Raw genomic sequence first — 16362 nt, 5'->3', positions numbered from 1 at the left:
AATTTAAACTTAGCTATGAGGGATTTCAGGGTTTAAAAATTATCTACTTATTTGGGAAGCTAAGATTTTTGGTAGCCATATCAGGCACTCATCAGGTACTTATTGAAGAAGTCTAGAACAGAAATAACCTGAAGTTTTTCAACCAATCTGAAAATGATGTTTACTATTTAGATTTTTATTTCTACGCATAAAAAGAAGTAGCCAATAACATAACATGAAACGGGTAGAATAAACCATACTGTGCAATTCTAAAATAATTTACTGTAAAATTACTAAACAGCCTTAAAATTAATTCTGAAATTCCAGGCATTTGAAGATATTTACCTTGACCAAAGAAAAACAGTTAAGCAGCTCCTTGAGTATGCTGATATGGTATTCACTTACATCTTTATTATGGAGATGCTTCTGAAATGGGTAGCTTATGGTTTGCACAGTTATTTCACAAATATGTGGTGTTGGCTCGACTTCATCATTGTGTGTGTAAGTATTATATTGAACTTACATTTAGAATTCTGATTTTTTTCTATATAAAGAACTATATGGAAAATTGGATTGGGATTAAACTGGATTGTAAAAGTTTCAAGAAGCTGAAAAGAATTGCAATCAAATGGAACGGTAGACAAATTTAAATGGAAATTCTAGGTGATAACAAATTACTTAAATGTGTTTTATTGCTGTTGTCGAGGACTATCTCAGTTACATAAATCTTCTCCGTAGTAAAGAGAGAGTGCAATTAGCAATCAGAAATGAAATTGAGTTAGTTAAGATGATAGAAAAATGAGAAAGTGCTGGCAGCTCCATCATACAGAAACAGAAAAAAGTAGAGTTGCTTATTTAAAAGAGAACAAATTTAGATGAATAAATCCTGGCAGTTATAGAATCATAGAATCACAGGGTTGGAAAGGACCTACAAGATCATCTAGTCCAACTGTCCTCCTGTCACCATTACCACCCACTAAGCTACTAAGCCCTATCTCGTAGCACCTCATCCGGATGCCTCTTGAACACCGCCAGGTTTGGTGACTTCACCACCTCCCTGGACAGGTCATTCCAGCTCCTGACCACTCTTTGAGTGAAGAAGTTTTTTCTTTTATCAAATCTAAATCTCCCCTGGTGCAACTTCTGGCCATTTCCTTGGGTCCTGTTTGTTGTATGGGAGAAGAGGCCAAACCTCATCACAGCCTCCCTTCAGGCAGCTGTAGAGTGCAGTGAGGTCTCTGCTCAGCCTCCTCTTCTCTAGACTAAACAATCCCAGCCCAACTGTGAATACTCAGAAATTTCAACAGAAAAATCTAACTGTGACTGTATAAAAAGAATGTAAAGCATGACTCTAGCAATTACAGATCAGCAATTTTCACAGCGAAGGTGACCAAAACAGTGGAAGAGCATGAAAATATCGAGTGACTAGACAAGAAGATAACAAATTCAGTTAGGAAGAAAGAGACAAATTATGACAGTGGGGAAAAAAATAAACCCTAACTATTGAAAGATTTTTTTCTAATGCTTTCAGCTCAGTTTCTGTCTTAAGAGGATTTAAAATCGAGACTGTCTACCTTTTGAAAGAAAATATTTTTTTTTATAAAGATGTGGACATGGCATGAAATTACTAGATCTGCTTCTGAGAATAATTATAAAGAAAAGGAGAATCATTTATTTGAGTACTTTCAAACCTTATATTCTGTGGAATTACCATAGTTGCATTTTTGTTGTTATACTGACCTTCTGAGGTATTACAAGAACTGATTTTGAAAGAAAAGCCGAACATATATATGTTAATAAAAATGAAAGAATGCCATTATTTGAAAAATGTCTGAAAAAATAAAATTACATTACCTATTAGGTATAGCTGTGAGTAAATATTGTTAGCATTTGATTTACTGATCAGAGCTACAGTCACCATTGATCTGTGATTGTCTGCAAACAGAAATGGAGTAAGCTTTTGAATGCCAGTTAATAATCTCATTTTCAATTCAATAAACACAGATTTCTTGTGTTTCCTGGGGGCTAAGAAAAAATTCAGGACAAAATTTACAGTGTTCCTCTGAGAGTGCCCTGAAGTCTCTCAGGACGCTGCGAGCACTGCGGCCTCTACGAGCTTTGTCAAGATTTGAAGGGATAAAGGTATGGATGTTGGGAGGGGTGTGTATGTTCTGGAGCAGGTGCATCTGAAGTTATTATGAGGTAACATCTCTATCCGGGGACTTGAAATAACATTAAAATGGTTGTCATTTCAAAAATAATTTCATATAAATATATAAATACAAATGAGAGAAGGAAATTGAATTATAGTGTGCTGATACAATGAATTATGGTGTACATCAATGAGACTACTTAAATATTTCTTCACATTTCCAAAATTTCATTACATCTGTATAAGAAAGACTTTTTTTTTAAACTGGTACATTTCTGAAGCCCATTCCTTATTTTACTTCAGACATGGAAAACATTTGTCCAATTATCCCAAACAAACTGTTACGCAAGGAGGATACTGTACCATGGAAGTTGTATTTTCTATTGATCTCCATGGCCTAAGAAGTGTAATGACTACAGACCTTTCTTATTTTTTCCTTCCTCCCTCAGACAAGAAGTTAGGAACTGGAAAAAAATGATTAAATGTTTCAGCTGAAGCAGTGAATTTATTCACTTTTTGTAGCTCCTTTTCATAATTCCCCTTCTTTAAACTGCTGTGATTGTATCAACTTACCTTGACAGGTGTCTCTGGGTAGGGTCCCTGCACTGGGTGGGTGTGACAGAGGACAATCCTTTGCATACTTAAATTGGGTGGAACTTTCTTAACAGAGGAGGAGATTCTTCTTATTTAACCTTAGTCTGCTCAGAGCAGTTTCTGTCTGGAGCATTTAAAGCCAATGGGAAGAAATAAGATATGTGATGTGATGTGATATAAATTATCTGACCTATGTCAGATTACAGAAAGTGATGAGATGCTAAAGTCAGGCCCCAGGATGGCTATTGAGCAAATTCTCCTTACAAATGTGAAGGACAAGAAATCAGATGAAATCAACCGGTGTGAATTTATGAAGATTGTCTTGATTATCCTCTATGGCAAGATGTCTGAGGAAGGGAAAAGTTATCCATGGTCTCATATGGAGATTAAATATGGTTTGGGTAGATGAACTAAAATGAAAATTGGCTGAACTGCTAAGTTCAGTGTGCAGGATTGAGTTGAATCCTAGATCATTATTGATGGCTCAGTCCTGGGGTCCATACTACTTACAGCTTCATTAGCAATCTGAATAATGTAGCTGGAGAGGTGAAGGGTATAGCTTGTTCTGTCAGGGGAAGAGAAGGAGGATCACGTGAGATCTAAATAGATAACCGATCTAATTGTTGTCTTTAATTACCTAAGTTACAGAAAATTGAACTAAAGTTTTCTGATAGGACTGCATGGGGAAGATGAGAAAGAATGAGTTGGCAGCGAGTGATATTCCTGTTAAATAAGATAATTGTCATGCAGATGTAATCATTTGCCTAGAAAGGTAGTGGAACCTCCATCCTGGGGAGAAAAATCAGAATGTGACTGGAGACCCTGAACAATATGATCAAGGTTGGAACAGCTGACGTGTGTTCCTAGTGTGTTGTGTACTTCTAGTGAATATTATCCAAGGCCAAGATAAAATTCTTGGAATTTTCTCATTATTCTAGCAGTGATCTATTTCCAGAGCTTCATTATGCCCCACACAAAATGACAAAAAAGGGTGAAAAGAAATATAAGATAGTCCCAAAATTCCTACTGGCAACAACCATGGTCCTTCTTGTCAGCATTAATGTGGTGGGTTCCTGAATGCGAGTTTTTGTTGCTGCTTGAGCCAGGTCTACCAATGTTACCAGCAGAGACACTCAAAAGCTGGAATCTCATTTTCAGTGGTATCATTTTTGTAAGAGATCTAATGCATACCGCAGTCTTGCATTCACCTTGTCCTCAAGCAAACCTAAATGAAGGAAGAGAGCTAACCAAAAAAAATCAGTCATGTTGGAAACCTAATTGTTCTGCTTGTACTGTTTGCAGTCAGTTCCTAATGGTTATCACGTGAGGCTCATTTTGTTGTGGAGGTCAAGCTTGTGTTCTCTTACAAAACTTCTCCAACGTAAATGAGGATTATTTATGGCATGGTAGTATTTGAGGACAACCTGTTCCCTTATACCTGTCTTTAGAGTCCAGAGCCACTATAGGCTACTTTTCTTAATGTACATCTTATACTCAAGGATAATTCTGGTTGCCATCTGTTCTGTTTCCTCAGTACGACAAGACAGATAGCACAAGATGTTAAGACAAGCTTGGTGTCAGCTGAGGGTTGGCTTTAAATATGTCATCAGCTAGTTTTTCTGTGAGTGAGAAGCTTCGTAGATACCAAAGAAAAAAGAAAATGTTTTCGGGGGAGAGGGAAGGTGTTCTACTGAATGTGACAAGTTACTCTTTCTTTTCATTCATGTTATTTGTTTAAGGTTGTTGTGAACGCCCTTTTGGGAGCTATCCCCTCGATCCTGAACGTTTTACTCGTCTGTGTTGTCTTCTGGCTCCTGTTTAACATTGTAGGAGTAAAACTACTTGGAAAAAAATTTTGGAAATGTGTGCCTGAGGCAGGAGATAACAGAAAAGTTCACAACAAAAGTGACTGTGATGATTATGGAGGGAAATGGACAAATAGCGATGTAAACTTTGATCATGTTGGGATGGGATACTTGGCTCTTCTCCAAGTGGTAAGTTCTGTAAAAATATACTCAGCTTCACTTTCTTCAAGAAAAGAGCAGCCCAGCCACAGGACACCACTGCATTTGTTTTTCTTGCTGCAAGAGATGATATTTTCTAGCTTAAATAAATATTTTTCATGCTTGTAAGCTGCTCAGCTCCTGATAAAGTACGCTCATATGCAACTTTGTTTCATGGCTTTTTGATTTTTATTGCAGTTTTGATAAATATACCAACCCTGAAGTGTTCATGGATTTAAAGCACTCATCTAGTGCACAAATTAGTTCTGTGTTGGGGAACAGAGAAATAGCTCAATGCAGTTTGTTTGTATTTCTGATATTATTTAAGTCATGAAGTGTCTGGATGCTAACTTACTGATCTTAGTACCACAAGAACATGATGGAAACACCTTTTGAAGTGCTTCCTCTCCCCATGTTCTATCTAAGTGTTCCTTGCCCTGCATCCTCAAAGCCTTCTAGAATCTTCAGAAATGCTAAAACTGATGTTTGTCTTAGAATTTATTTTCTGTCTTTTAGAATATACTTGCTAGTTGAACATAAACTTTTACTGTTTTCCAAGAAATACAGAATTTACAAAAACCTTGATTAAAACAATTAATGGTTCACACCCATTTTTTAAAATTTGTTTCTCTTTGCTAATTAAGTAGATCACTACAACATTTTTGTAGCACACTGCTCTTTTTTCTTTGACTGTAAACACATTTATGTTAGCTCTACCTCATCTTTTACTTTAATTTTAATTTTTTAATTTACTTTTAATGAGAATAAACTCAGTGATGTAATTATTTTCAGGCAACTTTTAAAGGCTGGATGGACATTATGTATGCAGCAGTGGATGCACGTGAGGTGGGTCACTTCTTCTCACTTCTTCTCACTTCTTTCCTCCCCCCCTTTTTTTTTTTGTTTTAGACATGCAGTGTATTTTTTCAGCTTTATTTGCATTATCAAATGAGAAATACATTCAGATCAGTGCTTAACACAATGCAGTGAAACAGAAGTCTGTGGAATACCAAATACCTGGCACTTAGATGAGAGAAAATGTATTGAAATAGAGTGATGCTGCACAAGATGTTGCATGTTTTGTACAAGTCTTTTTTAGGAACAGAGTTGAGGAGATCTTAGAGGGATTATGCCTCTGAAGCAAATTTTCCTTCATGTTTAGCAGGTATTTATGAAGGCTTGTTCCCTATGTTAGATATTCTTACTATTCCCCATTTCTGAGTGGTGTTTCTTACACTCATTAGTACAGTATGTTTTAACTTTTACATATTTAATTTCATCTGCTATTTCCATTTTCATTCAAACACCAATCATGAAGTAGCTGCTAATTAAAAGTAAGATCCTTGCTTGAACAATTGATCATAGCGAGCTAGCAATTTGAATTGCTGCTTGTCTGGGGTAGTGTTCAAGAGGTTGGTAACTTCACCAAAATGTTTCAGCCTGAGTTGTTTTTCTGATTCAGGCATTTGCAGTATCCCTTCTGATTGGAAATTATTATTGATTACTTAAGTAATTTGCTAAAGCTAGGTTTGGCATTTTCCTTTACATAGAGCTACAAGACAGAACAAGACTTGTTCCACATGTAAATGTTTAAATAAAAAAAAAAAAGTGTATTCTTCCTTACAATAAAAAAAATAGTTATTATAGATTGGAAATAACAAAGCTGTTATTATCTAATTTTTACTAATATTTTTTCCTTTTTTTTTTTTTTTTTGGTAACAGGTTGATCTACAGCCAGAATTTGAGGCATTCTTTCCTATGTATTTTTACTTTGTGATTTTTATTATTTTTGGATCTTTCTTCATGCTGAATCTCTTCATTGGAGTGGTAATCAGCAACTTTAACCAACAAAGGAAAAAGATAAGTACTGTATGAAATAATTCATGTCTCTTGTAATCCCAATTTGATTGAGTCTGTGCCAGTTTGGCATGTAGATTTATACAGTTTTCAGGTAACTACTTATAGAGATCTAAGGCTTGGTGAATAAAAGGCTTGGTGGCCTTTTATGGTGGAGTTACAGCATCAGAGGATAAAGAGAACGTGATGTAACCTACCTGGACTTGTGCAAAGCATTTGACATTGTCCTGCATGACACCCAGGTCATCAAATTGCAGAAAAATGGATCTGGTGGATGGACCACTCACTGGATAAGGAATTGGGTGGATGGTTGCACTCAGAGAGTTGTGATCAACAGCTCCGTTTCCAAGTGGAGACTGGTGACGAGTGGCATTCCTCAGGGATCAGCGTCAGGATTGGTCTTACTTAACATCTTTGTAGGTGACATGGACAGTAGGATCGAGTGAATCCTTAGGAAGTTTGCAGATGACACCAAGATGAGTGGTACAGTTGACATGCTACAGGGAAGAGGTGCTATCCAGAGGGACCTGGCACCAGGGTCAGTGCAATCTCAAGCACAGAGACAGATTGGGAAGAGAATGGCTTAAGAACAGCCCTGAGAAGAAGGATTTGGGAGTGTCACTTGATGAAAGATTTGACATGAGCCTGCACTGTGTGCTTGCAGCCCAGAAGGCCAACCATATCCTGGGTTGCATCAAGAGAAGTGTCAAGAAATGTGACCAGCAGGTCGAGGGAGGCGATTCTGACCCCATACTCTGCTCTGAGACCCCACCTGGAGTACTGTGCCCAGTTCTGGAACCCCCAACACAAGAAGGACATGGAGCTGTTGGAACAGATCCAGTGGACTTCCCCTATGAGGCTTGCTGAGAGAGCTGGGGCTCTCTTCCCCTATGGGGCTGGAGAAGAAGAGGCTCCAAGGAGACTTCATAGAGGCCTTCAATTACCTGAAGGGGGCCTACAGGAAACCTGGGAGGGACTTTTTATAAGGGTATTCAGTGACAGGATGAGGGGAAATAGTTTTAAACTGGAAGAGGGTAGGTTTAGACTAGGTATCAGGAAGACGTTCATTACCGTGGTGGTGGTGAGAGGCTGAACACGTTGCCCAGTGAGGTTGTGTCTCTTCCCTGGAAGCGTTCAAGGCCAGGCTGGATGGGGCTGTGAGCAATCTTCTACAGGGAGGTGTCCCTGCCTATAGCTGGGGGGTTGAAACTAGATGATCTTAAATGCCCCTTCCAACCCAAATCATTCTATGATTGTGCTTTAAAGACTTTCTGTGGACAACAGAACAGCCCTTTTTGCTGAGTGGAAACACCTAACAAACATGGTAAGGATGATTAAACCCCATAAATGCTGATGGCAGAAGTGGCAGCTGTTTTCCTGGTGAAGAAACTTGAGAAGTCCTTGTTAATCAGAACTTTTTCTAAAACTAGCTTTGTTAAAAAAATAAAAATAAAAAAAATCTAGTCTTCAGTAAATTACTCTACAAATTATTTTATTAAGTTTAAAAAAAAAAAAGAATTCTGTAGTCAGATCCAAACCCCAGGAAAAAGACAGATAACCATGTAAAGGCTTCTTAAAGCCCAGGAGGACTGTTTCTTCTCCATATTGTACTGGATTATCGAAAATTTTTATTAAGTCAGAAGCTGAAGGAAAAATCTTGAAAAACAAAGCAAGTGAAAAGCAACAGTTAGCCTTCCCTGGTAAACTTTAGCATCTGGAACCTTATTTATTATCAAGCTTATTTGTTGATTGAGTTCTGTCCCTGATTCATTTAGGAACTTAATATATCCATAATAATATGGGTAATTGAGTCCATGAATCCACTGGGAGTCTTATAATAAAACAAGTAAGCATTTTTGTTGGCAGACTGACAGGGGGTTTGCAATTTCAAGGTACACATATGAAAGACAGTCTCCACAGGAGCAATTTCATTATTTCCATAGGCTGAATTTTTCATCATTTCCACAGGCTGACTTTTACTCCAAGCACCAAAGCACTGCTGCTTTGGGTAGAAGATAAAAAGGCGCACAAGAAATTTGTTGCCTTTCTGCATCTGGTCAGAGAAAAGATATGTATGAGGAGCAACTGTCCAATTTCACGGTCATAATTCCCTTTTACAACAAAGTACCAGGCATGATCCCAGCTGACAGCAGTAATGTTAGTTAAGCAACTGATGAGCCCGAACACTTTCTGGAGCTTGATGTGGATTTAACACTTTTTTCTGAGTACATGATCTAAGCGTGTATTTTTTTTTTTTTTTTTTTCATTTCTTTTCTCCTTTTGGGGGGTTTTCATTGTGATAGATTGTAATAAATGTAAATTGAATTTTCAGAGGTCTTGCTAGAGCGATGGGGAGCTTAGATGCCCTAGGAGATGTTGTTACATGTTTGCTTTACGAAATGCTAATCATTCAGTGATTCTGTGATGGCTTCTCCTGGATAATTGCTAAGTAATACAGATGGCATAGGCAGTAAATAGAACAGTACCAGAAATTTGTGGTAAAGAGAATCCCAAAGAATTCAGTCCCAAAGTGCTTTATCTTCCTTGGTAACTCAGCCATGCACTTCTTCTCTGGCCTTTCCCAAAAACATAAATGAAAAGCATTTTATTGATGAGTTCTTCTGTTGTGGTTAAAATATGAAATAGGTTCCTCAGAACTTCAGAAGGGCTCTCCCAGCTGAGGAATCTAACTCAGGAATACTGATCAGAATTGATTTTCACCAAGCTCTGATCATTTTTTTTTTCAGCACCCCTTTTCAAAGAAAAGAAGAAATACTGAAAGAGTTTCAGAATTCAGAATTTTTGTGTGTTATTTTTGTTGTCGTTGTTTGTTTTCAACATAAACTTGCTGGTGTTTATTTAGTCAAGTGCCTAAGCTTCAATTGAGTAACAGTATTCTTTCCCTCTACTTAGGTGGAAAAGATCTCTTTTTGACTGAGGAACAGAAAAAGTACTATAATGCCCTAAAAAAACTTGGATCCAAGAAACCTCAAAAACCCATCCCAAGACCATTGGTGAGACCATTTAAAATGGAGCATGGTAGAAAATATAAAGATGGTGTCCAGTTCAAATCGTGCAGCAGGGCATCTGGAACTAAACTTACAAGTTGGAGCCCATCATCAGCCTACAACTCTGCTTATACTAAAATGTCTGCTTCAATAATTATTCCTATGCACAGTTTTCCTTTTGTGTAGTTTTTTTCTAAGGAAATGTAGTTGCATGATACGTGAGAATACTTGGCCACGTACTGAGTGTTATCTTAAAATGTCCAAAGAAATCCCCTAAAATGCTTCTAGCACCATATTGTTAATTTTTTATTGTCTTAAATTCGAACCAAAAATTGCTGTTTAATACTTGAGTGTTGCCTGAGTCTTAGAAGTAACATGAATCCATTCTCTCTCTCTCCACAGAATGCATTTCAAGGATTTTTCTTTGATATAGTGTCACACAAAGCGTTTGACATTAGTGTGGTGACTCTCATCTGTCTAAATATGGTTGTGATGATGGCAGAAAGTGACAATGAAGATGTCAGGGATGTTCTTAAAAGGATCAACTACTTCTTTGTGGCAGTATTTACTGGGGAATGCGTCATAAAAATAATAGCCTTGAGACATTATTTCTTCACCATTGGCTGGAACATATTTGATTTAGTTGTTGTGGTCCTTTCACTAGTTAGTAAGTATCAACTGCTGCTAGATCAGATGGTGTGTCTTAACATTCAGCCAAATTTCAAAATGAAGTAACAATTGACATGTATCTGATAAATTCCAGGTCCATTTTACAAACCATACACAAATTGATTCCTTCTAAAATGTTATGTGCTATTTTCCATTGTATTTTTTGCAGAGTATTAAAAGAAAAATTCTTTCTTTCCTCTTTCTCTCTCTCTCTCCTTTCTTCCTTCCTTTCTCTCTTTCTCTCTTTCTCTCTCTTTCTCCTTTCTTCCTTCCTTTCTTCCTTTCTCTCTCTTTCTCTCTCTTTCTCTCTCTTTCTCTCTCTTTCTCTCTCTTTCTCTCTCTTTCTCTCTCTTTCTCTCTCTTTCTCTCTCTTTCTCTCTCTTTCTCTCTCTTTCTCTCTCTTGTATGAGTTTTACTGAGTAATTACCAGAATAGCATTTTAATGAAGCAGCATCTTTTCTAAGCTGTGGTACTTACGTTGTGGTAGTCTCAATGTTTTTCTACTTTTGATTTGTAAGTAATCCAAGTAGCCATCATTTTCTCAGTAAAACTAATTTGGGGTTAAAAATTCATTTGTATGAAAAATGGGAGACTTTTATTTCCAGGACTTTCCTTTGAGAAGCCAGATCGTGAGAGCTGGTGAGGAAAGCTTAGGAAAATTGAATAGCTTAACACCATTCTTTGTCTGCATGACTGTGTGTGGCTGTGGAAACTCCTCTCATAACCTTTGCGCAAAGACGGCGTAGTAAAGAAAAACTGGTCTGAAAAACTGTTTTCTGTTTCATCCCTATTCATGGAAGCTATTCCATGAAATCCAAAAGACCGCTGGTTCTTAGGTCATCTGTTTGTAATCATACTTTGCTACTGCTGAAGGCAACGGTAGGATCATTGGAATGAATTGTGATGGAGGATTAATAGTGATTATTATCAGTATATCAATATATTATCAATATTATCAATAGTGAATAGTGAACAGTTTTATTTTCTTTTTCTCTGGTCTCTCATCTGAATACCAAGCATTATAGTCAATTTCAGCTTTTAACATCTGGCTCATGCCAGCAGGAGCAGTTGGACAACAGCAAGGGGGTGAGCCTCACAGCACAGAAGCCAAATGATTTGTAAAGGGTTTTTTAAAAATACTACCCTGCTTCATCCCCTGAGTTACAGAAATTTGCGAGAATGCATTTTTCACATTAAACTGAAACTTGATAATTCTGCAATATTTCAAGGTATTACAAATTGTTTTGCTTTTCCTAACCTCTTTCATAAGCCATTGCAATACTGGTGATAATCTTTTTACTTGAAAGCGATGTCATATGAAGTGATGAAGTTGATGACTTACCTCACCCAAAGCATGGAATGTAACAAAATGACCGTAAATGCAGAATGCCATTGATACGTCCTGAAAATATTTTCTTTTTTTCATTTCAAAGGTATTGCACTTGCTGAAGCCTTTTCAAAGTTCTTCTCTCCTACGCTTCTGAGAATTATTCGTTTGGCACGAATTGGCCGCATACTGAGATTGGTCAAAAGAGCCAAAGGAATTCGAACTCTTCTTTTTGCCTTATTGATGTCTCTTCCGTCTCTGTTCAACATTGGCCTCTTGCTATTTCTGGTTATGTTCATTTATGCTATTGTGGGCATGACAAATTTTGCCTGTCTTGCCTGGGAAGGTGGGATCAATAACCTTTTCAACTTTCAAACTTTTGATAGTAGCATGCTCTGTCTCTTCCAAATTACAACATCAGCTGGCTGGGATGGCCTCTTGAGTCCAGTGTTAAAAGATTCCAAAACTTGCGCTCCCAACGTAGCAAATAAGGACAGCACTACTTGCAAAAATGAAGTGGTTGGTATTACATTTTTCGTAAGCTATGTCATCATATCCTTCCTTATTGTTGTAAACATGTACATAGCTGTCATCTTAGAGAATTTCAGTGTTGCCACTGAAGAAAGTGCAGATCCTCTTTCTGAGGACGACTTTGATATGTTTTATGAAACCTGGGGAAATTTCGATCCTCAGGCAACGCAGTTTATTGAATATTCTGCACTTTCAGACTTTGCAGACGCTCTGGCAGAGCCCTTACGCATTCCAAAGCCAAATACAATTCAGCTCATATCCATGGACCTCCCAATGGTGAGTGGAGATAAGATTCACTGCTTGGATATCTTGCTTGCCTTCACTAAACGGGTTTTGGGAGAAACTGGAAATTTTGAAGGTCTTGAATTACACATGGAAGAAAAATTTATGGCTGCCAATCCATCTAAGGTTCCCTACAAGCCAATTACTACTACACTTAAAAGAAAGCAAGAGGAGGTGTCAGCGCTTGTTATTCAGAGGGCCTTCAGGAGGCATTTGCTGCAGCGTTCTCTGAAACATAAGCCTTTCTTAAACTGTCGCAGACGTTACAACAGTGCGGTCTACGCCGAAGAGATGCATGAGAAAGATCGTCTCATTGCATCAATGCTGAGTGAAAATTATGGGAGGAAGCTAGATAAATCTCAGGCTACATCTTCCATCTCCCTCCCGTTATTCTATGATGGTATTGCTGGAACAGATGCTAATAAGGTGGGCACATAGTTTGTCCCAAGCTGCACCATTTGTGATAAAACTGACAGCTGTTTTCTGGCAAAGAAAACGTTTTGCTCCCAGAGCATGGTATTCTAAATGTAAAGAGATTATAATATCTATTGAGTATGGTAATTATTCTATTTTGCAAATGCTCCTTAAATAAGATTGCCACAAATATGTCATAAAAATTAAATGAAACTCAAACTATGGATTTTTTTTTTTTTTTTTAATCAGCTGGTGGAGCTCCTGAGTTAATTTTTACTTGTGTTGTTTTTTTCTTTTTTGTTCCTTCATATTTCTGATTATATGGAAAAAATCTGCACAAGATGTGCTGTAATATGATCAGTAGGCACACAGGGCTGTAGAACAATGTGTATCTCCTCAGAGAGAATGCCTGGATTGTAAATTTGCTTGTTGTAGCAAAATGAAATAATTACTGCATTATCTGTGAAGGCGCTCATTCAGGATGCTTAAATATAATCACTTGTAGGTTGTCTGAGACCATCTTCCTCCTGGTTCCTTTGGGAGTATTTACACTGAAGGATTCTTGATGTCTTTACACGTGCAACTAAGTGGATTTAGCAAATGATCCTCCAGTGGCTGTGCTTGAAGGTTATACATAATGTGTTCTTTGTGTCATTCAACGCAGGAAAACTGATGGCAGTGTTTGAAAAATCAAAGGGGATTGTGTAAGAGCCATTGTTTCATGAAAGTCTTAACAATCACTGTACCTAAGTAATAAATACTGGCTTTAAAACAACAACAACAACAAAACGTATGGATGAGTTTGTATTAACATTACTTTCACTGTTTTTTATCAGATTGGTTCCATCAGGTGAACTGACACAGTTGTCTCAGATCTGCTGATGAACTGTGGCTAATTAATAAAGAGTTCAGATGCTTACATGGTTTTGTCTGGTTTGTAAGAGGTGTCTTATCTTTCAGTCTTGGTTTATTACATGACACAATCTGCCGTTACAGAATACAGCCACAGCAGGGGTTTGGAGCTTGATGATCTTTAAGGGGCCTTCCAACCTCAGCCATTGTATTGTTCTATGAAATAGAACTGTCCAATAGGACAAAAAAAACTCTGAAAGTTTTACTCATTATCGAATCAAAAAGATTAACACTTTTAGCCCATGTATCAAGTCATTACTCAATTCTCACAGTTATTTCCTGTACTAAATACTATTAAAACATGAAAAATATAGGCAAATCTAAGCATAGGATAAGTAGAAGCACATCAAAGTTGAGAGCTAACAAGTTTAGGATTGAACTGTATTACTTCCAGAGCAGCTTACATTTGGGAGAAAAAAAAAAAAAAAGAAAAAAAATAATTGATCTTGCAAACCTTTTGGGACAACTCAGATTTGTGTGCATGGACGTAGTGGCTGTGCTTGGCACCATTCCTGTGCACCACAGGTTGCTTTTGTGCACAGCGAGTGATGCTCGGCAGGCAAAACTACTTCGGTGCGCCACCGTGAGTTGTCAGCTCGTGTTCGACAACGAGGTGCCGTTAGATGGCAGCGTTTACTGTGCTTTAGAAGGTGGCCAGTCAAGCGAAGCAGATGGCAAACCTCCACGTGGAACTATTAAATTAATTGTAAGTAACTTCGAAAATAATGTCACAGTTCTCTGTTTTTCTGCACTGGGCTCTCAAGCTGTAGCCACGGTTCTCAGCAGGGGCTCTTTTTGCTGGCTGTGAATGGGATTTCACATGTGACAGCTTGACAGATCTTCATTATTGTGAAAGACTGCCTCCTGCAAGCAGCCGTCCTCCTACCGCGCTGCATCTTCCCGGCGCTGGTTGTGAGCGCGTCTCTGCTCACCGCAGTGGGAAACGTTTGTTAGGCAGGGGTGAGAGTGCTGTGCTCTTGTGTCCTGGAATAGAAAGAAAGACTGGGACAGGTACGTGAGAGAGTTTTAAACAGCGTTTTACAAGATGCCGAGGTTTTTCTTGCATCAGATTTTTACAGTTTAAGGTTACGTTGAGTGAAGCAGCAGGTGCTATGTCATAGTCTGGAATTGGAAACATCGGAGAGATGAAGGCCTCATTTTCATTGCTGGGACTATTCAGCTGGTATATGCACATCCTTGGGGATTATTTCACCTCAGAACCATAAAAAAGGCTTTATGCACAGATCAGGATTGCTATTCGGATTGAGAGATCTGTTGTATTATGCAGGAGGAGCTGTACTTATTGCCGCTGTTCTTAACTACCGCCAAGTAATAGCAAGTCTGATTTGGGTCAGCAGACTTTACAGTCTGGATTGCTGTAAGACTCTACAGTTTGGATTGCCTTCCAAAACCTCTTTCACCTGCCAAGGAAAAGTTGTTTTTCTGTTCTTCTCAGCTCTGTTGTTTCAGAGCTGAGGAATAAAAATAGGGCTGGTGCATGCAGAGCTGCTCATCCTTGCTGCTGCTCAGAACACGGGCATGCCTTCTGCATTAGCACTTCTGTGTGTATACCTGGTATCTTATCACACCTGGATGCAGGGGATGGCTTCTTCAGTCACTGTTATGGTTGTAGAAGGCTTTTCAGTTTTAACAACCTGCCAGTTATCAGCTTCACAAATTCATACTTACTAATGTTTTTGGTTGCATTATTAAAAAAAAGAAAAAGAAAATCATGGCCTACTTTGCCTCCCATCGATACTAAAAATGTTATAGAATCTTAATAGGAAATTAACAGTGCACTATCAATAATCCTGTTAGCTAGTTCACTTAGCACAGTGTCTCATCCCAGATGCATAGTAAGGAAATGTCCCATATTCTGATGACTGATGGAATAGCAGCATAATGACCCTTCTCCTTTGGTATCATGAAGTATTGTCATTTCTAGCAAAAGGATATTCTGAAATGAGAGCTTAGAAGCATCCATTGTGCCTTCCCTGCTCAAAACAAGCATTGTGTAACAGCAGATTTTAGTTCCATAGATGGAACCTGCATCATAAAAAAAACAATTGGGAGCAATCAAAGGAAACTTTCTTCCTGATTCTCAGTCCAACAGTACAACATCCCAAGCTTTACTTTAAAGAGGCAGATACTCCTGCTGTTTAACTCAGATATTTACAAATTCAAACCCAGCATTTCAGTGCTCTGCTACCAAGAAGTAGTCATAGATGATTAGGAATGAAATTCCATGTCTCTTAAAAATTAATGCAGCTCAGTTTTGGGAGGTTCCTCAACATAAGAGACATTAGAGTAAGTCTAGGACTAACAAGTTGGTGAAGCACATGACCATAAAGAGAGGGTGAAAGGCTGTTTTATTTAATCTTAAGAAGAAGAGGTGAAAGGATGGCTCTAAGTTTTGCCCTCAGCTTCCCAAAAGGTGATCATAGAGATGGGAGAGTGTCTCTGGGGTGCACATTGATACATCCAAGAGGCACTTTAACAAGCAAGTTCTGGTTAGATATTAGAAAAAAAAACAAAAATCTGCAGTGTGGGTGGGTCAGCATTGGAACAGATCATCCAGAGAGGTGGGATTTCTGTCCATGGAGAAATTCAGATCCAGACAGGACACTGAGCAAC

At 38.1% G+C, this 16362-nt stretch overlaps 1 protein-coding gene across 1 annotated transcript in view; it reads left to right on the top strand.

Moving 5' to 3' along the window:
- LOC306948552 (sodium channel protein type 5 subunit alpha-like) overlaps positions 1-12840 on the top strand; it is a gene marked incomplete at both ends in the record, with an annotated part of 36925 nt that extends 24085 nt beyond the window's left edge. Inside the window, 8 exons of the mRNA XM_079538188.1 lie at positions 307-480; positions 1984-2121; positions 4465-4719; positions 5521-5574; positions 6451-6592; positions 9499-9599; positions 9996-10260; positions 11696-12840. Coding sequence (XP_079394314.1) covers positions 307-480; positions 1984-2121; positions 4465-4719; positions 5521-5574; positions 6451-6592; positions 9499-9599; positions 9996-10260; positions 11696-12840 — 2274 coding nt within the window. The remainder of the gene's footprint in view (positions 1-306; positions 481-1983; positions 2122-4464; positions 4720-5520; positions 5575-6450; positions 6593-9498; positions 9600-9995; positions 10261-11695) is intronic.
- Positions 12841-16362: the final 3522 nt, after the last annotated feature.

Source organism: Tetrao urogallus (genome assembly GCF_951394365.1).
Source record: "Tetrao urogallus genome assembly, chromosome: 7".
Taxonomy (NCBI): Eukaryota; Metazoa; Chordata; class Aves; order Galliformes; family Phasianidae; genus Tetrao; species Tetrao urogallus.
This window is presented reverse-complemented; position numbering and strand designations above follow the sequence as displayed.